General features: G+C 40.5%; 1 protein-coding gene across 1 annotated transcript in view; it reads right to left on the bottom strand.

Moving 5' to 3' along the window:
• nid2a (nidogen 2a (osteonidogen)) overlaps positions 1–26461 on the bottom strand; it is a 65653-nt gene that overhangs the window by 20127 nt on the left and 19065 nt on the right. Inside the window, exons 6-26 of the mRNA XM_061683482.1 lie at positions 26202–26334; positions 25116–25442; positions 24157–24265; positions 20742–20781; positions 20550–20659; positions 20321–20454; positions 20106–20217; positions 18399–18599; positions 18089–18319; positions 11179–11325; positions 9705–9833; positions 7424–7546; positions 6240–6376; positions 4082–4187; positions 2796–2920; positions 2611–2716; positions 2381–2514; positions 616–721; positions 400–524; positions 221–326; positions 6–130 (exon numbers count right to left, since the gene is read on the bottom strand). Of these exons, the coding sequence (XP_061539466.1) occupies positions 6–130; positions 221–326; positions 400–524; positions 616–721; positions 2381–2514; positions 2611–2716; positions 2796–2920; positions 4082–4187; positions 6240–6376; positions 7424–7546; positions 9705–9833; positions 11179–11325; positions 18089–18319; positions 18399–18599; positions 20106–20217; positions 20321–20454; positions 20550–20659; positions 20742–20781; positions 24157–24265; positions 25116–25442; positions 26202–26334 (2866 nt within the window). The remainder of the gene's footprint in view (positions 1–5; positions 131–220; positions 327–399; positions 525–615; positions 722–2380; positions 2515–2610; positions 2717–2795; positions 2921–4081; positions 4188–6239; positions 6377–7423; positions 7547–9704; positions 9834–11178; positions 11326–18088; positions 18320–18398; positions 18600–20105; positions 20218–20320; positions 20455–20549; positions 20660–20741; positions 20782–24156; positions 24266–25115; positions 25443–26201; positions 26335–26461) is intronic.

Genomic DNA, 26461 nt, shown 5'->3' with positions numbered 1-26461 from the left:
TTTACCTGTTGAGGAGTGTACTGTCCGTTAGCATCACACTGAGGTATAAAGGCTCCCACTAGTGGATAACCATCTGGACCCGTTGCCTGTATACTGTCTCTGTGCTGCTCACAGTGGCTTTTAGGACGTTCTAGAGATTACATTCCAAAGTTATACTTGAATTGAAAATATCGGAGAGTCATCATAGATTGTAAACACAGAGAATGGTTAAGCTTTTGACCTGGTTTGTCACAGTCGATGGGTGTTGCACCAGGAGCAGTTCTAGTACCAGGTGTTTCTTTTCCTAGACTGTCCACACACCAACAATGCCCAGTAGAATCGTGGCACTAAAATTCACAATGTTTTAGTCACAAAAGTTATACACAAAATACATAATGCATTAAATCTTGTTTAACTTACCTGTTGACGAGTGTAGTGTCCATCAGAATCACACTGAGGTACAAATGCTCCCACTAGTGGATAACCCTCGAGACTGGTGGTCTGTATACTGTCTCTGTGCAACTCACAGTGGCTTTTAGGACGTTCTAGAGATTGAATTACAAAGTTATACTTGAATTGAAAATATAAGAGCGTTATCATAGAGTGTAAACACAAGGAAAGGTTAAGATTTGGCACCTGGTTTGTTACAGTCGATGGGTGTTGCACCAGGAGGCGTTCTGGTACCACGTCTTTCTTGCCCTTTGTTGTCCACACACCAACAATGTCCACTAGAACCGTGACACTAAAATACACAATATGTTTTCGTTGAATATATGATACAGAGCGGCTGAAATAAGTATTTAACACGTAGCAATTTTTTTCACTAAATATACTTCCAAAGGTGCTATTGACCTGAAAATGTCACCAGATGTTGGGAACAACCCAAGTAATCCATGTATACAAAAAGTAGAATGAGGTCTGAAATTAAGTTGTGTGTAAAAATGTAAAATGACACAGGAAAAAGTATTGAACACCTGAAGGTAGGTCCAAAAAGGCATGGAAAGCCAAGACAACACCTAAAATCTAATCAATAATCAAACAGCAATCCAGGCCCTTGTCAGTGCAAATGAATATTAGCTTGTTCGGTCCTAATTGATGGCCTGCAAAACGGTCTCATTGCCAAGGTGTGAGTCAAGACACATCTCATGATGGGTAAGAGCAGAGAGCTGTCTGAAGACCATCGTAAACTAATTGTTGCAAAACATAACGATGGCATTGGTTACAGGCGCATATCTAAGTTGCTGAACGTTCCAGTGAGCACAGTTGGGGCCATAATACGTCAGTGGAAAGCCAATCATACCACCATAAATTTGCCTCGATCATGTGCTCCTCACACGATTTCGCACAGAGGAGTGCATCGAATAATCAGAATAGTTGTCCAAGAGCCAAGGACCACCTGTGGAAAGCTTCAAAAAGACTAGAGGTATTGTTGTCACAAGGAAAACAGTGAATAATGCACTCCGCCGCCATGACCTGTTTTCACGCTCATCATGCAAGACCCAATTGCTGAAAAAAAAGCATGTCAAAGTTTTCTGAACTACATTTGGACAAGCCAGTTAAATACTGAATAAAGTCTTGTCGGATGAGACCAAAAATTAACTCTTTGGATGCCATAATGCACACCACGTTTGGAGAAGAAATGGCACTGCACATCACCCTAAAAACACCATGCCAACAGTTAAGTTCGGAGGTGGGAAGCTGATGGTGTGGGGTTGCGTTGCAGCAAATGGTACTCATAAACTTCACATTATTGAAGGAAGGATGAATGGGCAAATGTACCAAAACATTCTTGACGAAAATCTCCTGCCATCTACGAGGATGATGAAAATTAGACGAGGGTGGACATTTCAGCAGGATAATGATCCAAAACATACCTGCCAAGGAAACTCTCAATTGGTTTCAAAGCAAAAAAATAAAGCTGCTAGAATGACCCAGCCAATAACCTGACTTGAATCCAATTGAAAATCTATGGAAAAAACTGAAACTCAAGGTCCATAAAAGAAGCCCACAGAACCTTCAAGTTTTGAAGACTGCTTGTGTGGAGGAATGGGCCAAAATCACTCCAGAGCAATGCATACGACTAGTTTCTCCATACACGAGGCGTCTTGAAGCTGTTATTGTAAACAAAGGATTTTGTACAAAGTATTAAATAAATAACAGTTGGTGTGTTCAATACTTTTTCCCTGTGTTATTTCACATTATTACGCATTACTTAATTTGTGAACTTATTTGCTTTACTTTCTTTGTATGTGTGGATTACTTGGGTTGTTCCCAACATCTGGTGAAATTGTCCTGTCAATAGCACCCTTGGAAATATATTTAATGATAAAAATGGTGACGTTTTAAAATACTTATTTCAGCCGCTGTACAAGACATGATGCGCAAACTTGATACAATTTACCTGTTGAGGAGTGTACTGCCCGTTAGCATCACACTGAGGTACAAAGGCTCCCAGTAGTGGATAACCCTCTGGACTGGTCGTCTGTACGCTGTCTCTGTGCTGCTCACAATGGCTTTTAAGACGATCCGGTCCTTCTTTTACAGTGAATGGAAAAATACAGGTTGTACTCAACCATATGATTTAAACATATAAGCCAGTGGTAAATATGGAGAAGGATTTGGTTTTAGAACCTGGGTTGTTACAGTCAGTAGGTGGTGTACCAGGTGGAGTTCTGGTTCCAGGTCTTTCCTGTCCTTGGCTGTCCACACACCAACAATGCCCAATCGAGCTGTGACACTGAATGCACAATAAGCTTTAATAAAACATATCATCCAGTAAACACGTAACGTCTCCAATATAAAATAAAATAAAATACCTGTAGAGGTGTGTAATGCCCATTGGAATCACACTGAGGTACAAAGGCTCCCACTAGTGGATAACCCTCTGGACTGGTGGTCTGTACACTGTCTCTGTGCTGCTCACAGTGGCTTTTAGGATGCTCTGGACATTAAAACGCAAAGTTGGCAATATTAAGAAATATAAAGATGTTTAAGCAACCCTGAAAATATTGAGCTTTAGCACCTGGTTTGTTACAGTCAATTGGGGTTGCAACAGGTGGCGTTCTGGTACTTGGTCTTTCCTGTCCTTGACTATCTACACACCAACAATGTCCGCTAGATCCGTGACACTAAAATAAGCATTACGTCTTCGTCTAACCAAAATATATAAAAGACATAATGCCTCAACACTTCACATACAGTATTTACCTGACGTGGAGTATATTGCCTATTTGCATCACACTGAGGCACAAAGGCCCCCACTACAGGATAACCCTATGCACTAGTGGTCTGTACACTGTCCCTGTGACGCTCACAGTGGGTTTTTGTACAATCTGGTTCCTCTGGTTGAGAAAGATAGACAGAGAACATGTTGTGTAAAAGTAATTAGATTTCCCTATGATTTCTAGCCTTTCTTATGAAGGGATGATTTTTAATCCTTTTTTAAAGTATAGTTTTAAGCCCTGACTTGGGTAAATGAACCTCACTTATCTATCGTTTTATCTACACCATCACAGTGCCCAGAGCGCTTTACAAAGCCTCACATTCACCCACTCACACAGACATTCATACACCAATGGGCGACTGCTGCTCTGCAAGGCTCACTGGGAGCATATTAGGGTTCAGTGTCTTTCCCAAGGACACTTCGACATGCGGACAGTTGTAGCCGGGATTTTAACCAGTTACCCTTCGGTCACTGGACGACCTGCTCTACCTACTGAGCCACAGCCGACCATTGGCCTTTGACCCATTGTTTTCTTTTGAAAAGTAAAACAAACAAAATATCTTCATTTTCTTTGTGCTGGATAGAAACTTACACATGCATATGTTTATTGCAATGATATCATCTCCTTTTTCCAGGAATTTTAAAGTAATCACCTGACCTCAAGGGAGCACCACTTACAAATTGATGCCTATTCAACTTGTTATTGAGTTGAACAATGATGGTGTTCTAAGGCCATTGTTTATCAAGGAAAGCCTTGTGACACAATGAAACAATACAGCTGCGGCAATGGTTCTTTTACAGCCAAGAACACAACAGTTTAATGACCTAGAGATTTGTGGAAGAACTCCACCTTTCCGTGTGTACTTTTCTTTCTCTCACCTGGTTTGTCACAGTCTGTGGGTGGTGCACCAGGCGTAGTTCTGGTTCTGGGTCTTTCTTGTCCCTGACTGTCCACACACCAACAATGCCCAGTAGAACCATGACACTGTGACACATGGGTGTTAATCATTTTGTACAAATTAAATGTTTATGTGTTAGATGAAATAAAGTGTTAAATAAAAACATCGCTAGCTCAGGCATCTTCTCCTGACCTGCAGTGGTGTGTACTGTCCATTAGCATCACACTGAGGTACAAAGGCTCCAACGAGTGGATAACCCTCTGGACTGGTGGTCTGTACGCTCTCTCTATGGTGTTCACAAAGGGTTTTAGGACGTTCATCTGAGGATGTAAGACTCATTTTAGAGAATGGAAAGCACATGCATTGTCACAACAACAAAACTTCCATCATATAATTAATGACAGTGACAGCCTAATGAAATGTCGATCTGCTCGGAGTATTTTTCATACCCGGTCTCTCACAGTCGATGGGTGTTGTGCCAGGTGCAGTTCTGGTTCCAGGTCTTTCCTGTCCTTTGCTGTCCACACACCAACAATGTCCACTAGAGCTGTGACACTGAAATAACAACAAGATTAAAAAACATATCAAATGGCAAACACATTGGGCCTAATTCACTATTAAATGCGTAGGAATGCTTTAACTCTGTGCAAAAGTTTGAGGGTATACTCAAAGTCACCGTTGGACTCATCCCTATTTCTCTATGAAAAGGACATCAATTTGACGCATCGAAAGCCAATACACAAAGGTTTATAGTCACAAGAGATGAGGCCCCAAAACATTTATAACTCTCCTAATCTTTATCCTATTTTCAAAAGATTGGTAATAACGGAAAGCTTGCTAAACACAAAAACTGAAAACATTTCATAATCATGTGAACAATTTTTTATTAATTCCAATGTTAAATTAGAGAATGTGGCGCATAACATACGTTTCAAAAAAATCTGAGCCGAATGAACAAACAGTGCAAAAGTTGTTGAAATGCACAGTCATAAGGAATACATATAGCTCAGCAAATAGACATTTGTAGTTGATAAAGTTCATGAAATTATATGAGCCGATGCCAATCAGAGTGACACCACAAGCAACCATGCCAATGGCGGTGTGTGTGCGACTCGATCAATTTACATCACATTTGCACACGCAAAAATCACAGAAAAAATAGAGCCTAAATCAGATTATCGTAGGGATAAAAAGGAATAACTGCATGAAGCCTTGAATAAATTAGGGCAATTTTCCTGCTCGTTAAGTGACAACGTCATACTGCACACAGCCAGCCAGCGGTGGATACATAAATGCACATGCAAGCACTTGAACGGAATGAGGGTAAAAGTGATGAGAAGTGTCCTTTTCATGGTTATTTTGAAAATTAATCCACTCATTAGCAAATACCCTGTTTAAAAGTTATTATCATTAAAATGATTATTTTCACTTTTATAAATGACTATAGTTTGAATACAATGTGCATCTTGGGTAACAGATGTGTGTTTGACGTTTTTTCGAAAGCTGATCCTTCATTATTTGTGCCTAAGCATGGTCTGATGAGTTAAGTTCTAAATTTGTTCGCAGCGTACACTCTAATTGAAGTACGAATGCAATGATGAATTAGAGATGTGTACGTCAATTGCGTAGGCACGATTTAAGCACAAATCTGTGCTATAGTTTAAAAAGTTCTTACCTGCTGAGGTGTGTACCGTCCATTAGTATCACACTGAGGTATGAAGGCACCCAATATAGGATCACCCTCAGGACTGGTGGTCTGTACGCTGTCTTTGTGGCGCTCACATTGGGTTTTAAGTTGTACTGGTTGCTCTGGTTGGTTTAGAGGCAGACAAAGCATGCAAACATAATGTCCTGAATCGATCCCTTTAATGAGTACAGCAAGGCAATGTTCAAGTTGTTGAAATTATGTACTGTACATGAACTGTCACTGTTTATTGTGTGTGCTCATCACCATGTCTATCACAGTCTGTTGGTGCAGTACCAGGAGGTGTCCTGGTTCCTGCTTCTCTCCTGCCCCCTATTGTCCACACACCAACAATGTCCAGTGGAGCCATGGCACTGCAAATGAGTATTCAACCTCTTGAGCTCCATTTTCTGGTCAGTAGTCATCAATCCACTTTCTGGCTCTCAGTACCCACCTGCAGTGGTCTGTATTGTCCATCAGAGTCACACTGAGGGATAAAAACCCCAACAGGTGGCTGACCACCTTGCTCCGGATCACTCTGTAGACTGTCTCTGTGCTGCTCACACTGGCTCTTAGTACCATCTGTCTGCCCTATAGACAAGTATGAATGATAATTCGGCACCTTTTGCAATAACTCTATGTAAACGGTATGAAGAACATTACTCCTTATATGACATTCTATTCTAAATCCATCCAGTTGTAGGAGCTTCGTTGTTGCAGTGTGTCTTTCTAATTTTGCCAATTTCATCGAGAAGAGCATTTATGAGATAGGGCCTGGCTCCCAATCTCTGTCCTATTTCATCCCAAAGCTGTTTGATTCATTGAGTTAATGCTGCAGCTTGATCCTAAATGCTCGAGAAGATAATTGATTTATTGGTTTTAGTTTGTCCATTTCCACAACTACAAGTGGAAGAGTTGTCAGACTCCTATATGAAGAAGCAGAATTGGTCAGTCCATGGACTATGTTTCCACAGTTGGTAGTTTGACACCACTACATTCAACATTTAACATTGTGCTTGATGATATAATTATTGTATACAAGAGATCAGCCATGGAAACATGTTTTATGTTCATGCAAGCAAAGGTTTGGAAAAAAACGGGTCAGCCTAATAGCAACATCTGACTGTAACTTTATGCGCACAGTTCCACTTTGCAAAAACATTCATTAAAGTCAACGATGTAATATTGGAAGGGGAAAAATAACATACTCTAAGTTGTGAAAATGTCCTATTTTTCCCTGAACATCTCCAGTTTGTGGTGCCTACAAAAACATGTCTGGCTACAATTTTCTCAGTCGATATGTATGCTTCCACTGAACAGCATTTTTCAGTTACTGTTCATGCAATCAGCATGTCATACTCAATGCATATACGTGTCAGTTGCACTGTATTACTGTTGCAACCCGATCGGCAGCAGAGGTGGTATGGAAACCACCTTGGACGAATTAATTTTTTTTAGCATAATATAAGTGGTTGTTGAGCAAAAAACAAATGGAATGGTAAAAAATTTTGCTTGCTTTTATACACTTGTGCCAATTGGACTGAGGTAAAAATGATTGGAGGTGTGGCCAAAAGTTATTTGTCTACATGTAAACATCATAAATGCACAGAAAAACATACCCATGGCAGGATCACTGACCTCGTTGGGAGCAGAGGAAACCATCTCCATAAAATCCGTTCTGGCACTGACAGTGGAAGGAGCCCAAGCTGTTGGTGCATCTCGCATTAATGTGGCATGGGGAGGAGCTGCACTCATCTGTGTCTAAGGACATACAGTCATAGGGAAAGGAACACTGTATATCTGTGCTGATGTATTGCCATAGATGCTATATTACTACTGGACAGACAGATTTAATCCTGAGCTACACCGTCATTGTAATTTTAAACAACTAAAAAAAAATGCGGTGAGAGAAGAAAGCATGTTCAGAGGAAGTTCATCAAAAGTTCACAATGTTGGCTGCAGGAGGGTCGTGCACACACACACACACACGCACACACAAAGCAATCTCTATTGTCTTTACATATTTGTTTTCCAGCTTTCCTCCAATCAGGCCACACACTTTTTTTCCCATCTCATTTTCCACATTGGTCACCCTGACTGTACCCTCGCAAACACGAGGGTCCCATCCAATCGGTCAGTCCTTGTGTGGCTATAAGCAGTGCATGAAGCAACATGTTTTGTGGCTTGAGTTGTAGTGTTCTGCAGTTAGTCAGCAGTTTGTGAGTGTATGCGTCTGTGTTTGTGTGTATGGTGCGTTCAAATGTCGACATTCTCAGTTCAATGTTGAGATATCATGTTAAAGATTACAATGGATTGGGCATTAAGAAGAACTTTTCACAAGAACTGTAATAATAAATATATAATATTTAATAATTAATAATAATAAATAATAAAAAGTAATAATAAATCAGGCCAACAATTCTGCGTGCTTTGGGAGTACCGCATTAAAAAGGTTCTGCTACTTTTGTTCATGTAATTTAATGTATTGCCATTAGCTGTAACAAAGCTACGCATAGCTAAAAACATATTTTGGTAATATATCTGCCACAATCTCAGTAGCGCATGTTACAATATGTTTTAAACTCTGGGTGACTAGATGCCAGAGTTTTAAAACATTTCTGTTGAGTTTGCACAATGTGACCTTATTGCCATCCAGCTTTTCACTGTTCATGCAATCATTTGGCACTCTACATGTCAATCATAATCTTCAGCACCACCGATTGGCTGTGATGGCCAAATATTGACTAGTGAGACTTGGGCCCGGCACACACTGAGCAACGCAGCCAAATGCGACTGAAATGGACCATTGCGAAAAAATTACAGTCGGCGACTCTTTGCCACCCACCAAGTGATTGAACACCGCACATCTACCGGCATGCTGCAACGGAAAAACCCTGACCCTGTTTCAGGCTTTGAGGCTCCACATACAATATACTGGACTCTATTATTTTTTTACTGCACCACAAAAACATGGCGCGATTGTCAAGGAAGTAGCAGATAGCCACAAAGATGAGGAAACGGGTGACAATAAAGCAGTGTGACTATTTTTAGAGGCTGTTGGCAATGATCGATCACCCCATTCATTGAGCGCAACCCGTGCATTTTGGTGACAGAGACTCTCCGCGCTTAGCTCCACAGGTCCATCTATCCATTTTCTGTACCTCTTTTCCTCACTAGTGTCACAGCTATGCTGGAGCCTATCGCAGCTGACTGGTACACCCTAACCTGGTCATCTTTTTTTTTTTTTGGGGGGGGGGTCCCAAAAGAAAAAAGACAAACAAATGGGAAAAAAATGGAAAACAATTGAAAAACAATTGGAAAAGAAATCCACAAATAGGTGAATCCGCGGGTTTCAAACCGCAAGTATGCTGGGGTCAACTGGTTATGAAATTGTAAATATAGTTAAGTATTATTGTAAAACAAACTACATATACTCTATACACTGGCAGACAGCTGGGTCTCGCTCATGTGCAAATTTTTGATCACAGAAAAACCAGGGGCCAGTGAAAACAAGTTGCCGAACCCAGCACCCAGAACTTTCAGCTGAGGCTGAGTCGCTCGGTGTACGGCGGACCTAAATATTTGGCCAAAAGTCTTCCTCCTGGAAATAGTACTGAAACTGATGTTTTTTAACAACTGACTTTAAAATGTTTATTTTAAATTCTGTGGCACTAGCAATAAAAAAAAACTAATAGTTGTTGGGTTGAATTAGTGAAAAACATAAAAATTCACTGAAAAGTAGGGCTATTATGTCGATCATGTTGTCTTGTCATGAAACCTTTTAAATATTGTTAAGTAATTATTTCAGATGACAGTGACTTGCCAAAATAGGTTAATATACATACATTCATGAAGAATCCAACCTGTGTCGTGTATGCTGGTCTTCAACATATCTAACATGCTGCAGCTAACAACTCACCCACACATGTACGTCCGTCAAAGCCAAATTCATAGCCGCTCCGGCACTGGCAGCGATGGCTACCAGGTAAGTTGATGCATTGCGAATGAGCACCACATGCTGGCAGGCCTTCTGCACACTCATCGACATCTAACCAGGAAGAGAGAGAGCGAGCCAGAGAGAGAGAGAGAGAGAGAGAGAGAGAACAAACATGTTCGTAAGCTGAAGAACATGTCCATATGTGAGTGTGAACACCTGGAGCCAAGACTCCGTTCTTAGTACTGTACAAGACATTGTGATTGCAGTATGTGGTCAGGGAGAGACAGTGAGGCCCATCCATGGGAACCAAGGCAGAGCCTGGGGCTTTCCTAGTGCTGTCAGCAGGAGACACAGACGTAATACTGGGCTAATGAGAGGCCATGGACAAGCTTAAAGCAATGGAAGTCCCTGTTAATTAGATCATCAAACACAAGGAGGGGGAACAGACAAAGAGGAGGAGAAGAGGGAGTGATGATTCCTTCCATACACGCTGGATGGGCAGATGCCCCAGTACCTTGAACTGTCTTGAAGTGGCTATGCATGTTTTTGGTGTGCATTGGTGGGAAGTAATGATTTACCAATAGTTTGCGACTACTTGAGTAGAATTTTCAAGTATCTGTACTTCTTTTTTTTTTTTGACAATGACGACTTTTTAATTTTACATCCTACATTCGACTTTCTACTCCTTACTTTGTCAAAATAGGCTTGTTATTTTTTAACCTCCACAGAGAATGACACAGCCTAAAAAAAATACGTAAATAGAAACAGGTAACGGTCATGATTGACTGATTTATGGGATCTTGGGCTGCGATATAAAGGAATGTGAACCAGGTTGCATTAATCACAACAGCAAAGGATTTGAAAAAGCAAGTTATATTCATTGCCTTTTAAGAGAATTGTTTGATGTTGTCAGCTACAAGAATGATTATTTGAGTAGTCTCATCCTAAAAACCTCCAGCTTCTTCCACTAGAAAACAAAATCTGTCTAATCTGGGGAAAAAACATGAAAGGTGCATTTTTTTTCAGTTGTTATCAATAGAAAATGTAGCATTTTTGTTAGTAAGTTCACAACATTAGCAAAGCTACAGGAACACAGTTTTGATAGTACGAGCACTTTGCAAGGCAATGAAAGAGTGAAACTATTTTGTGTCCAGATGTTTTTTCATTGTGCCAAGGTAAAAACAGGTACAGTCTACAATTGACAGTAAAAAAAAAAAAGGTTTTCTTTTGTACTTAAGTACATTATAGTCTGTACTTTTTAAAACTTTTACGAAGTAAATGGGTTGAACCAGTACGTCTTTTTTCTGCAAGTATCTGTACATAAGTGCACCGTACTTGTGCCACCTCTGTTGGTGTAAGGTAGACACCACTGTCCCTCAGAAAACCATAAAAATGTCAATAATTAGGAAAAATGCATCTCAAGACACTTTTTCAAAGCGGAAAGAGAGAGAGATACCGTAACAGTTGTGTCCATCCCCTCTGTAACCAGTTCCACATCGGCACTGGAAAGCCTTGTCCTCCAGCGGGATGCACTGGGCAGTCGTGTCGCAGTCGTGGCTTCCATCATAGCAGGGGTTAACCAGCTCTGGTCCTGTTGACCCCGCTGAAGTAATGCAGGAGAAAGAAATCGTTTTTTATGACAACAACAAAAATTGTAACCATTTATTAAATGTTTCTTCAATAGTTTTTATGAGCACCAGGGGAAAAAGTTAACCAACAAAACACAGACCTTTTTGTTAATCTGATGACATTTTGAATTAATTGAAAGATAGATGTTACTGTCAAACTGATACCAAATTTGTCAATGGAGGAAATGTGGCTTGGCATTACAGTTTGTAACTTTACCAGATTAATTTGTTTCGTGACCACGCTCAAAACTGAAAACATTCATATCTCAAATCATCTGTCCCCATTGAAATGAATGGAAATGCCATTAATCTGTTCCAGCATTCTAAATAAAAAATAAAAATAAAAACAGAGAAAATGACTGTAATGTGTTTTTAACAAGGAAATAGTACTCTATATTGTACCTTAGGAAAACATACAGTAATTACATAATTAATTAGAATTTAAATTAATTAATCAGTGGCCGGCACGGTGAACGACTGGTTGGCACATCTGCCTCACAGTTCTGGGGACCGGGGTTCAAATTCCGGCCCCGCCTGTGTGGAGTTTGCATGTTCTCCCTGTGCCTGGGTGGGTTTTCTCTGGGCACTCCGGTTTCCTCTCACATCCCAAAAACAAGCGTGGTAGGTTGACTGAAGGCTCTAAATTGCTTGTAGGTGTGATTGTGAGTGCATATGGTTGTTTGTTGTGTTGTGCCCTGCGATTTGCTGGCGACCGGTTCAGGGTGTATCCCGCCTCTCGCCCAATGATAGCTGGGATAGGCTCCAGCAACCCTAGTGAGGATAAGCGGAAAAGAAAATGGATGGATGGATAAATTAATCGTTTTTTTCCACAATTTTTGCTTAATAGACATTGTGCTGCTCCTTCTGATGACAATACAGACATACTGATATACAGTACACATAAATGGTCTCAGGTCATCAGTAAGCAGCACTAATAGTAGTCGTTCATTGCAGAGGATAAAGAATATATTCCTGTGAGTTTTTTATATTCTCTCTCTGCATGTGTTGCTTCACTGTTTGTGTTTAAATAGCTGTTACTTAAAGGAGTATAAAACCACAACACCGCTATTTGCTAGCCCATCTATGTTTTTTTTTTAAATACATAATGTGTAATTGTAAAATATAGGCAGTTTTATATCTTTTTGCGGGGGGCTTCACTTACTCACGGGTTTTCACTATTCGCGGCAGGGCTTCCCCTTTCACTGCATAGTTTCTGATTATGCATGCACAGCACGTTTTGTTCATAAAGGTCGAGATCTACAAACGTTTTATGGAATTATTACTGGAAAGAATACTTCTCATTTATATAAAAAATCTGGGTGAAATGTCAAATACTGTGGCAACGTGCACACAACATAAAAAGTGCCATACATGAAAACAAACGGCAGAGGAAAGGAGACAAGAAATGTGCTAAATTCACATTGAGTTGACCTTTGGACTATTTAGTGTTAAGCGCTTAGAATGATTACAAAAATAAGGCTAAGTAAACATGTCAGACCAATTCCCATAGGATGGCTTCTTTTTAGGAAGTGACTTCCTTCATGTTCTTGAGGTTCAACACATGGTTGAAGTTAGACACACCAAGACATGACACACACACACACGGCATGATGAGTGAGCGGATGTGTGTGAAAGGTTTCCTACACCATGACCTCACATTGACCATGTGTTACAAAGTGAAATGTTTTCAATCTCTCAACCACCGACTGGCACAGTGGTTCAACATTCCTCCAAAAAAAGAGGAAAATATAGCTTCACATTATTCTGTTTACCAATGTGAATGCTGAGAGAGGCAGTCACTGATCTGAAATCCTGGATCCCATCTCTGCCTGATTAACTAGTGTTAATAGATGTCATGTGGTTCTAGTACATGGATCAAATCAAAGCAAAATCTGTTTGAATGCTTTCTACATGTTCTGATTCACCGCCCTTGTTTTTTTTTTTTCCAATCTTCTTCCACAAAAAAAATTCAATATTTCAAAATCTCTAAGAAAATATTTCCAAAATGAACTCAAGCAGCAGAAGAAAATACAGGTATTTTTTTTCTGATACACTACTTTCTCAACCGTTTTACTCTAAGTACCGCCCCGCAAGAGTTGTTTTAACTCTTCAAGTGCCACCCTCATAACCAACTTTAAAATATAGTAGTGGAGTAGACCCAAGTGTTAGTGTTAAACAAAAATGAGACAAATGAGGGGGAAAAAAGTGTACTTAAGTAATGATTTAGTGAAAATCTTTTGTACACAAAAATTACATAAAAACTGTACCCTAATGTTTAAAAACATTTCTTAGGGATTAAATGCAGTATATTGAACTTGAAAGTGAAATACAACTGAACTGTACTTAGGGAGTGATTCTCTCGTGTACTAGAGTAGAGAATTACTTTACTACACTATTAAATTTCCGCATTTAATCACATGATACTCAGCATTCACAGTCGAGTGAGTCACACAGACAGACAGACAGTTCCCTGCACACAGACACTGAAGTTTAGTCTGGATTGCTTCCATCTCCTCAGGCCAGAGCTTGATGCTTGCTTCAAATCAAGCCTCGTCCCAAATGTGGACACCAGAGAGTGACATGGACAGGCACAAAGCATTTATGTGGGGGGGCGGGGGGGGGGGGGGGGGGACCTGTAAAGTCAATTCAGAGATTTTTTTCTAAATATTGTACATGTTTCAAGATAATTGCAGAAAAAGTGCAAAGACTGAGCACTATGTAGTACTCAATTGTGTAGATACAGGGTAAACTGTTTTTCACCATTTCAGGTCTCCTGATTGTTTTGGGTATGGCTAAAACAGTGCACAGTGATGCATTTTGGCGTCCGGCATGAGTCCGAACTCCCCCACTATATAAGAACTTCAGGACCATCGTTTCAAACGCAACAGCGAGCTTCTTCTTATTATTACTAGGCCCATGCCTGTTAGCACATGAGCTAGGTGGGCTAGAGCCTCTCGTCACAGCGTGGAAAACCACACGATGATTCCAGCCACTGGAGGCTTCAAGCGGATGGATTTTCACAACTCAAACATGCAGTTATGTGTAGGCATAAGAAAGATGCTAGACGATGCTGTACCTTAATTTTTTTTGTGTATAATATGCATTTTAATCCTAAAAAACAATCATCAAAAGTCGATACAGCGTATTATATATAGGTATAAGACAGTTTAAAAAAAACCTTTTCAAAATGTATAAAAGTACAGCTCTACCTAGGTTGTTGTGAAAAAGGTGTACTACGATATGTAATATCTAATGTTACAAATGTAGCCTATATTTAATAAGGTATTTTTCACTGCTTACTGAGAATCACGACGGCCTTGCGGGCACCGCCATATCGATATCTGTAAACGGGCCGGAGTGTCCGAGAGCTCACTAGTAATGCATTTCCAAATGCACCCCATATCATACCCGTGGTCGCGTCTGTTTAAGGACTTGGATTTAGCGTCGTTACTTGACGGCAGATTTGTTTCTTGTACTGCCACTTGACGGAAGACATCTCCCAAGTCAAAACATGTCGAGGAAAAGGAAAAAGTTACTCTGCTGCTTTTGAGAGGAAAGTGATCACTGCTGCCGTCATAAGGGAAACCGTGAGCAGCTCGGCAGTTCGACATAAACAAAGCTATTATGAGATTATGGAGAAAATGTCTATTATGCCTTGAGATATGAGTCACCCAACTTGACTTTTTCTAGATACAAAGTGTTGTTTGGTCGATTTCTTTGCTTTGACTTGCGAGCACAAACTTGAGATACGAGCGCTGTATGGTGGCAGTGAACTCAACTCAACTCACTTCACAATAAGCAACAGTTTGACAGACAGTTAACAATTATTCAAAAAAGAGGCTTCAAGCTGTTTGATGCCACGCCCAGTTACATTTTACTGACAAACTAAAATAAAACAAAGAGAACTAGACCTAAACATTCTATATTTAAAACAACAAAACGACGTTGTCTTCGGAATGCCCCTGGTAACTTAATGCTAATACATAATGGAAAATACAATGACGGGCTAATGAATAGCATCAATAGTTGCAATGTTAGTACCCTTTAAAAACTTTAAACTGATTTGTTTCTGAGTACATTAAATATGTTTGAAGACGTGTGCAAAGACTGAGAACAATTTAGTACTAAAATGGTGAGATATAGCGATAAACTCTTTCTCACCATTTCAGTTGTCTGGATTTTTGGGCCTTGGCTAAAGCCAAGCCCATTTACGCACTTTGGCTTTCTGGCATAAGTTGGCCCTACCCCACTATATACAGTAAGTACTGAGTGCCGTCATTCCATCAGTGGTAAGAACAGCTTGGTCCATTTCTACCACTACAACGTGCAGCTGGGTATCAAGTTATGCCTTCAATCTGCAAAAATTCATGTTGCCGGCAGTTTTATGCCACGCGTGGTGCATGGAGCAAGGCAGTGGCGTATTGGACGACTCCACCTGCGGTCTGCAATCCTTCACAGTCTCGCTCCATGCGCCACACATAGACACTTCAGAGAAAGTTAACTGTTACTGTTTTGAGCTATGAGCGTGGTCACAGAATTAATTAAACTCGTATCTCAAGGCACCACTGTACTTGCCGATTTTTTAATCAGTCAAATATGGCAGGGTTGTTACAACGTCTTCTCAGTGGTGTGTCATATTTAGAAGACACATTTATTTTTGCTTTACAGGGACTTTAAAGTCATTCGGAGAGTGTGTACAGGAGAGAGGTGCACTAAGGTGACTTTTTCAGATAAACGTCCCTCGTATTGCTTTTCAGAAGGCCGCCAACAGTCTATCACAACGCAGCGTGATAGTTGAGAAATACAACAGCATGGCCACAGTGCACCGGCTTAGAACATAACTGAACAACAACTTTGACGAACGTCAATTTAGCAGAACAGGATTCTCAACGTCAGGTTAAGAAAGTCCGTAATCTTATTATCATCCACACAGACATCCACCAAGAAGAAGCAATCATAATTTCGATCAGCCCAGGTTTTATTTATTTCCACCTCTTGTCTATGTACAGTATGAGCTTATTTTTTTAAAAAAAATTCATTATTCACTGATAAATGAAAGCAAAAAGTGAGAAACATTTCTGAGAATACACACCAAAATTTGAATTCTGAATTGCTGCACCCCTTCAAAGTTTAGTACTAATCAGTTACAGTAACTGACTAACAAACAGCTTTGATTATCTAAAGCCATTAAAAAATTTTTTTTTTTTTTAAAAACGCGTAAAGCACGTGGGTGAGCTGCAGCTGGTCCTGTCTGACTAAGTGAACCAGGCGTGTAAATTTTAGACTGAACACTGCAGGCCCATACCAAAGTTTTTTTTCCCCCATTTTAATGTGGATCAGCCTCCCTTGTTTAATTAATTCCTCAAAACACTGTTCATTACATATGCACTGACAGCTATAGGTTCATCATAGTTTGTCAGTTAAGCATAACCTTTGTTTTGCAACATATTCTTATTTTCTCAATATTATAAATGGCTAAAGTGTATGTATATCAAAAATGAAGAATTTCCAAATGTTCCCATCATAATCTACTGTATGAGGGTTTGCAGTTTGGTACTGATCCAAATTGTGAGTGGCCTTGGGGGAGGTCTGTGTTCTATTGAGTGCCATTCAATTCCAGTGATTCTCATGACATCATAAGGAAGCTATTCTGCCCGGCAACCCACCCCCTTCCTCAAAATCTGTCATTGGACAGGATATTATTTCCCAGAGAGTATGAGACCCTTGCATGCACGTATACGCACACACACACACGCGCACAAACACACGCACGCACACACACGCACACACACACACACACACACGCACACACACACATAGCACTTAGTCCATGTTTACAAAACCCCTGATCCCCAAAAGCTTTTCCAGCTGTGCTCAGTGTGTGTGTGTGGGTGGGGGGGGGGAGTGATTGGTGCGTCCGCACGTGCAGGCCTTTGCATGTGTACATCTTCGTAACCGTTCTTCTAATAAATGTGACATCAAATCAAAATGACAGTCTGATGCTCTCTTCATCTTTTGAAAGTCTAGTTGAGGTACTAGTGTAACAGGTGGAAGATTTGAATGTATGTCAAGAAACCTCACTCTCCAATCCTTAAAAGAGGGTGCTGGCCACTGAGTTAGTGGCCCTGGGCTTTTCGCTCAGCGGTCAGTGCACTCGCCTTCCAACCGATGTAGCGGTCCGGATTCGAGCCCCAGTGTGGCTGGACGATGCAGAATCGCCGCACGTGGCAATGCAACTGATAATAATATACTGAGAGTTAAAAAAAATAATAATAATAATAAAAAACTCAATTCAACTTGAATTGTTATTTAGCACTTTAAAAGTACAATTTGGTATTTATCATTTATTTTGGCTATTTTTCATGGTTTTCTAATTTTTTTTTTATTTAATCTATTCAATTGTAGATTATGCTTATGTTAAAGCAGCGGTTATGCTTCAATGTAAAGATATATTTTTGTTATTATTGGTTTTATTGAAGGAGACACAATGGACACCTGGTAGCACAACCGCCTCACAGTTCTGAGGTCACGGGTTCAAATCCAGCCTTCCTGTGTGGAGTTCTCTCCATGCCTGCATGGGTTTTCTCCGGGTACTCCGGTTTCACATTCCAAAAACAGTTCAGGGTGTACCCTGCCGCTCGCACGAAGTCAGCTGGGATAGGCTCTAGGATACCCAAGACCCTAGTGAGGATAAGCGGTACGTAAATCAAACAATTTGTAGTTTGTGTGTCGACTAACCTCCAACTGGGCTGATCTTGTTGGTGATGGCGTATCTTAAGATCCGCTCCTCCTTCACATACATCAGAAACAATCTCTCCATGGTGATCTGCAGTGTCTCCACAGGCGGAGCGCGGTTGCCGTGTCGACAGTCACGGTAGGTGATGTTCTGTTTCAGCTGGAACGAGAAGGATTCGGATCCCCGGTCCGGTGAGACCACGGTAAACGCCCTCACGGAGCTGGACGTGGCAACTGAAGACGAACGTAACAGGTGCTTTTAAGCAAACAGCACACCTTGGTGTCAGGTGACTTCAGTGGTCATTGTGCTTACCTGATGGGTAGTAATGGTATATTTCCTTAAAGGGATCCATGGTCACTTCAGAAGCAGGAGGTAGGAAAGGTACACTGCCGCTAAGCACAGTGTCCACAGTGAAGTGGTTGTGGTCGTCGAGGCCTCGTCCTATCTGAGTGATTGACAGGCGCTGGTTGCCAGGGTAAAAAAACAGCTCGGCGTGACGAGTGAACTCAGCCCCTGTTAACAAAAAAAATATGTCAGCAATTCTCATTTTTTATCATCTTTATGATAGAACTTTTCATACTATTTGTAAACAATAGGTGCTTCCGGGTGGCAGAAATCGTGACTAATATTGACTTAAACTGAAAACAATGACAAAAACTTGTTGTGTCGGGATTGGACTGCCAGAGAGACCCCAAAAGGTTTAGTCGTTTTTTTCCCCCCAATTTTCTCATATAACATCTTTTCAACTGACACCTCTCACACTCAAACTACAGATGTAGAGAAGAAGGCTAACATCATGATTCAAGGCATTTTCAAGGCTGTTTTGGTAATATGATATGTAAGGGTTTGGTTACTTGTCTTATGCCAAAGGCAAGTATGCATAAGGGCCCGTTAGGGACATAATTCCGGTATTTGCGCTCACACTTACTATTCAAATGCTCTCATACATACTGTACTAATGAAAGGCTCTCATACGCAATACTGAAATGTTTTCACTCATAAATACTTGCCAAATGCTCTCATAAACACTAGTGAAATGCTCTCATACACACAACTGAAAGTCTTGTTCTCATACACACTACTCAAACATGCTCACGCACACATATCAATGACGCTCAGGCGCGCATGTCAAACACGCTCATGTGCACGTCAAACACGCTCATGCATGCATGTCAAACACGCTCGTGCGCGCATGTCAAACAAGCTTACATGCACGTCAATCACGCTCATGCGCGTATGTCAAACACACTCAGGCACGCAAGTCAAACATGGCTCACAAGTGCATATCAGACACACTCACGTGGGCATGTCAATCATACTCATGCCTGCATGTCAAACACACTCACACATGTAAGTCCAACACTCTTGTGCGCACGTCAAACACTCTCATTCGCGCCTGTCAAACACACTCAGGCAGGCATGTCAAACATGCTCACACGTGCATGTCAGACACACTCATGCGCACATGTCAAACACTCATTCGCGCATGTCAAACACGCTCACGCACCCATATCAAGCGCAGGCACTGGTCAAATGCGTACAGATTCGCATGTCAAACACACTTGAGCACATGTCGGTCACGCTTACACACACGTCAAACACACTCATGCATGTATGTCAATAATGCTCCCGTACACGCATCTCATAAACGCTCATGCGCACGTCATGTACACTCCGCGTGTCCACGAGTATGAGACCCTTGCATGCATGTGTACGCACACACACACGCACACACACACACACACACACACACGCATGAGCATGTCTTACATACACACGTGAGCACGTTTGAGTAGTGTATATGAGAGCAAGACATTCAGTCATGTGAATGAGAGCAGTCCACTCGCTTATGAGCACATTTGAAAAGTTTTTAAGAGCGAAAACATTTCAGTATTGTGTAAAAGAGCCTTTCAGTAGTGTATATGATAGCATTTGAATTGTAAGTCTGTGAACCTTAATTACAGTATATCCCTAACTGCCCCTCACAAGTACATGATGTCATGGAGAAGAGTGCTATACCTGTTGTTTTGAATCCTGCTTGGCTGTTGGGCAGCTCCAGAGCAAACAGCCATCCAAACACTTCTCCAATTGGTGCAGCCGGCATTAAGGCCCAACCCACTGGCTCAGGGATCTAACCAATCATGTGAAGGCCCGCAGAAATGAAATGTGGATAATGCAGTTGATCTTTCATTGGTTTTCAAGCTGCATTCAATTCATTTTGGAAGTATTACTACCTCACTGACAGCTGTGTAAGCCCTTCCATCTCCAACCACAATATAAGCATGCAGATCGATGTTGTTCAGCTCCACAGGAGTCAAACCCACGGTCACTGTTCCACTGAGCTTTCCACTGACACGCTGGGGGGCCGCTGAAGACCAAAACACCAAAAAGTTAATCACTGCTCAGTGTGTTTCACTGAATTTAAAAAATATGAGAGGAGGACAGTGGGAACTGACGACTAACCCTCCGGCAGGCAGTGACGGCCATTTCCATAAAAGCCGGCTTGACAGTGACAACAGAAGCCCGTAGCATAGTCAGAGCAAAATGCATTCTGAGAGCACTGCTGCTGGAACCTGCAACAAACACAAATCAATTACCCTGAATATTAACAGGCTGAGAAAATCCCATAATATATTATTTCGAACGGTAAAGTACCTCGCACACGTTTCCTTATTCTCAGTGGTGTACTGAATCACTAAAAACAGACAAAAAGCTGAAGATTTAGTATCAGTACTGTCTGATATTGGATGAAAAGTGCAACACATACTTATTTTTATGGTAAATATACAGTATACTGTTGACAGAAAGGAAGATGGGAAAACATTGCTGAAACACAGACCGACACACACGCACACACACATGCACGCAAACACATGCACGCACACACAATGCTGTAATGAAATACAAATACTGTACTGAAGTAGAATTTTCAGGTTATCTGTACTTTAATTTGTTATTTATGTTTCTGGCAACTTTCACTTCACTATATTTCCTAAATAAAATTTAAACTTTTACTCCAATATATGTCAACTATCTTCATTACTGCAATATACAGTAAAATCACAAGTAATTGATGGTTTACAAAATGCCTGTGGAAGAATAGTCCTGCCTGCCCAGAGTTAGGCACATGATTTACTTGCATGGAGTATTTGACAAAATGGAAGCCCCTGCTGCTGACTCTGCCGCTCACACAACACCTCCAGTAGCAGATAATGACCAAAACAATTTTTCATATATATATATATATATATATATATATATATATATATATAAACCAATTCCAATGACGTTGGGACATTAAACATAAATAAAAACAGAATACAATGATTTGCAAAACATGTTCAACCTATATTTAAAATACAATATAAAATTCTAAGTTAATTATTATTTGCTAAAAACAATAAAGTTTATCAGTTTGAACATTAAATATCTTGACTTTGTAGTGTATTCAATTAAATATAGGTTGAACATGATTTGCAAATCATTGTATAATTGTTTTTATTTATGTTTAACACAAGATCCCAACTTCATTGGAATTTGGGTTGTATATATACATACAAAGAAACTAGAACAAATAAGCTCAGAAATTAAGTTGTGTGTAAAAATGTGAAATGACACAGGGAAAAAGTTTGAACACACGAAGAAAGGGAGGTGCAAAAAGGCATAGCAAGCCAAGACAACACTTAAAATCTATCAATAATCAAACAGCAATCCAGCCCCTTGTCAATGCAAATGTATATCATCTTGTTCAGTCCTAATTGATGGCCTACAAAAAGGTCTCATTGCCAAGGTGTGAGTCAAGACACATCTCATGATGGGTAAGAACAAAGAGCTGTCTCAAAATCATCACAAAGTAACCATTGCAAAACATAACAATGGCATTGGTTACAGGCGCATATCTAAGCTTCTGAACGTTCCAGTGAGCACGGTTGGGGCCATAATACGTAAGTGGAAAGCCAATCATACCACCATAAATTTGCCTCGATCATGTGCTCCTCACACGATTTCGGACAAAGGAGTGCATCGAATAATCAGAAGAGTTGTCCAAGAGCCAAGGACCACCTGTGGAAAGCTTAAAAAAGACCTAGAATTTGCAGGTACTGTTGTTACAAGGAAAACAGTGAGTAATGTACTCCGCCGCCATGGCCTGTATGTACCCTCATCGCGCAAGACCCCATTGTTGAAAAAAAAAGCATGTCAAAGCTCATTTAAAGGACATTTGGACAAGCCAGTTAAATACTGGGTAATATAGTCTGCTCTGATGAGAGCAAAAGTTAACTGTTGCCATAATGCACACCACGTTTGGAGGAGAAATAGCACTGCACATCACACAAAAAACACCATGCCAACAGTGAAATTCGGAGGTGGGAATATGATGGTGTGGGGCTGCTTTTCAGCAAATGGTACTGATAAACTTCACATTATTGAAGGAAGGATGAATGGGCAAATGCACCAAAACATTCTTGACCAAAATTGGCTGCCATCTACGAGGATGATGAAAATTAAACAAGGGTGGACATCGGCAGGATAATGATCCAAAACATACTGCCAAGGAAACTCTCAATTGGTTTCAAAGAACAAAAATAAAGCTGCTAGAATGGCCGAGCCAATCACCTGACTTGAATCCAATCGAAAATTGATGGAAAGAAATGAAGCTCAAGGTCCATAAAAGAAGCCCACGGAACCATCAAGATTTGAAGACCACTTGTTTGGAGGAATGGGCCAACATCACACCAGAGCAATGCATGTGACTGGTGTCTTCATACAGGAGGCGTCTTGAAGTGGTCATTGCAAACAAATGTTTTTTTTACATAGTATTAAATAAATACCAGTTTCCGGGTTCAATACTTTTTCCCTGTGTCATTTCAGATTTTTACACACAACTTAATTTCTGAGCGTAATTGTTCTACTTTCTTTGTATGTATGGATTACTTGGATTCTCATCTGGTGACATTTTCATGTCAATACCACCTTTGGAAATATATTTAATGAGAAAAATGGTGACGTGTTAAATACTTATTTCAGCCGCTGTATATACAGTTGAAACCAAAAGTTTGTATTCACTATATAAAAAGACATGCTTTTTCCCCCTTTTTTCAATGTCTGACATGAAATCAGACTAAACTTTTCCAGTTTTAGGTCATGTAGGATTACAAAAATGTGCTCTATTTGCTAAATGCCAGACTAATGACAGAATGATTTTTTTAAAATAAAATTTTCATTACTTTTTTCAAAGTCAGAAGTTTACATACAGTAAGACTACTATGCCTTTAAAATTTTGGGGAAACGCCACATGATATCTTCTCTTCTGATTTATCGACAACCTCCATCCATTTCCTGAGCCGCTTCTCCTCACTAGGGTCGCGGGCATGCTGGAGTCTATCCCAGCTATTATCGGGCAAGAGGCGGGGTACACCCTGAACTGGGGTGGTGGGGGGGGTGTCTAATTTTACTGAGAACAGATTCTAATTTATGGCAAGGGACATTAAAAGAAACACACACAAACACACACACACACACATATATATGCATGTACATGAGTGCACAAAAACACACACAATTGGGAGCTGCACAACAGCTGTATTGTAGTGCAGCTGCTGAGGGTGAGGTATCATTTCCCTCCACTTCCTTTCAGGCATCCTCCTTTCATACATTTACAACTACAACCCCAATTCCAATGAAGTTGGGACGTTGTGCATTCATCCATTTTCTGAGCCGCTTATCCTCACTAGGGTCGCAGGAGTGCTGGAGCCTATCCCAGCTATCTTCGGGTTGAAGGCAGGGTACAGTGATGTAACATAGTGGTAAACATGACCCTGTCCCAGCTTTTTTGGAACGTGTTGCAGCCACAAAATTCTAAGTTCATGATTATTTGCTAAAAACAATAAAGTTTATCAATTTGAACATTAAATATCTTGTCTTTGTAGTGTATTCAATTAAATATAGGTTGAACATGATTTGCAAATCATTGTACTCTGTTTTTATTTATGTTTAACACAATGTCCCAACTTCATTGGAATTGGGGTTGTATGTACACCATAAATGTACATTTCTATCAACGGTGTCTTACCTCCTGTGTCAAACGCAACATCTTCCTCCACACTGACCACATGACCTCCACGGGACAGGGGTGGCTCATTTCTGTGAGGGGGATGAAAATCTCCCACCTCCACAGGAACCTATAGGAGGATAATGTTGAGACAGCATTTTTATATTACATTAAAAGAGATGATATTACACTACAAAAACAAAATAGCAGACGGCGAAGAAAGTACGTACTCATACAGGGAATGAATGACAATATTTACAGGTTCATGCCCACATTGTTGCCATCTGTTTAGATTAGGTTTTATGACACTTTGCTACAATGTAAAGTAGTAAGTGAAAAGATTGCATAAAAGTGTAAAGTGACTGTCCCCCTCAAAATAACTCAACAGACAGCCATTTATGTCTAAACTGCTGGCAGCAAAAGTGAGCACAGCCCTAAGTGAGAATGTCCAATTTAGGTCCAGTTAGCCATGTTCCCTCCCAGGTGTCACGTGACTTGTTACCGTTACATATCTCAGGTGTGAATGGGGGAATTGTCCCATTAAAAGATATAATAACATATTGACAAAAATGTGCGGGTGTTTACCCATTTTTGTAAGAGACAGTATATAATGACATGATGAATTATACATCCAACAGGTATGAAATATTGAAGCATGTGTGCAAATTGAGGTATAAAAATTGATGTTTATGGTACATATGTTAATATATGGCAACATGGTGACCGACTGGTTAGCACATCTGCCTCACAGTTGTGAGGACTGGGGTTCAAATCCCGGCCTCGCCTGTGTGGAGTTTGCATGTTCTCCCCGTGCCTGCGTGGGTTTTCTCCAGGCACTCTGGTTTCCTCCCACATCCCAAAAATTTGAATTCTCCCATTAAAAAAAATATTCCATTAGAAAGAGAGTTGACTTTTTTTGATCAAAATTCAAGCACATTTCAAACTGGTAAACGTTCCGATTTTGGTTATTCCAGGTTTACCTGTGGTTGCTCCTCCTGGGACCAGTGAGCACCTCCATCTGGGATGGCCTCTTGTGGAGGAAGCGGTGCATACTGCCTCCCCACCACCTCTGAACCCTGCCTGGGTTCAAAGGTCAAAGGTAAATCTTCAATGCCATGGGACGCCACAGATGCTGACAAAGGAAGGTCAGAGCTTCCCGGCTGGAGGGATTCACCAGCGAGCACTGGCTGGAATTCCTTATCTTCAGCTGTCTGAGGGAAATCACTGTCCTGCTCTTGATGAGCAGAGTCAAAGTTGCTGTTGTCTGTGTACTCTTCAAAGTCTTTGTACTCGGGGGTAGTGGCGCCCTGGAGGGAACAACCATCAAGGCCTCAGGCATGATATACTTGGTGAGTTATTACTTAAAGACCTTGTGAGATGAAATACATTGTACTATTTGGAAAATAATTGCCGGAAACATGTGCTAGGACTGAGAACTACTGTATGTAGTCGTCAGTTGTGGAGGTATAGCGTTAAACTGTTTTTCACTTATGGTCAATCTTCTTTTCAATTTTCTACCTCAAATGACTGGAACGCTCTCCAACAAATTATAAACCTCAGCTCATATCATTGTTTAAAAAGTTAGTAAGGGATACTGTACATGATCGTTGCCCCCTTTTATTCACTATACGCTTTGATGTAATGTAATGTATTATGTAAATATTGTAAATAGATCACATTGTATAATCTGTTGAATATGTATTTGTATCTACTTTTATTTTGCTTTGTTTTACGCTGCTGTCTGCAGCTAGGTCGCCATCGCAAATGAGAAAAGTGTTCTTAAATGCACGTTAAATTAAAAAAATAATAATAATAAAAATGAAGGAATGGCATAAGAAAGATGTGTGGTATTGGATTGACAGTTGATACCGTTCAAGTGCATAGACAATTGCTTGATTTAAAAAAAAATTTCAACCCTCACTTTATAAAAATTACATGATGCTTTTCTTTAATCATTCAAATTTGGCAGGGTTGTTAACAACACTCTTTTCTGTGGTTCGTCAAATTTAAAAGACATGTTTATTTTCACTTTATAGGGACTTGAAAAAAACAGCAAGAGAAATTACCAGAGGTTGGTCATGTTTTCTTGGGGAAGGCGTCGCAAGAAGACCACCAACAGATGCAGGGACAATGTTGTCAAAAGAATAGCGGTTCCCAGTGTGGAAAAGCCAAACGCCTGGAATACCAGTGTTACCAACCCTTGAATGGGAAAAAACAGTCACTTGAGCAATTTGGCATTAAATATCTCCCTTTAACTAACACTTAACCCAATTTCATCATGAAGTACAGTACGTCTCTTCGGTTTAGTACACCATGTTTGGGAAGG

This window comes from Phycodurus eques, chromosome 1, assembly GCF_024500275.1.
Source record: "Phycodurus eques isolate BA_2022a chromosome 1, UOR_Pequ_1.1, whole genome shotgun sequence".
Lineage (NCBI taxonomy): Eukaryota > Metazoa > Chordata > Actinopteri > Syngnathiformes > Syngnathidae > Phycodurus > Phycodurus eques.
This window is presented reverse-complemented; position numbering and strand designations above follow the sequence as displayed.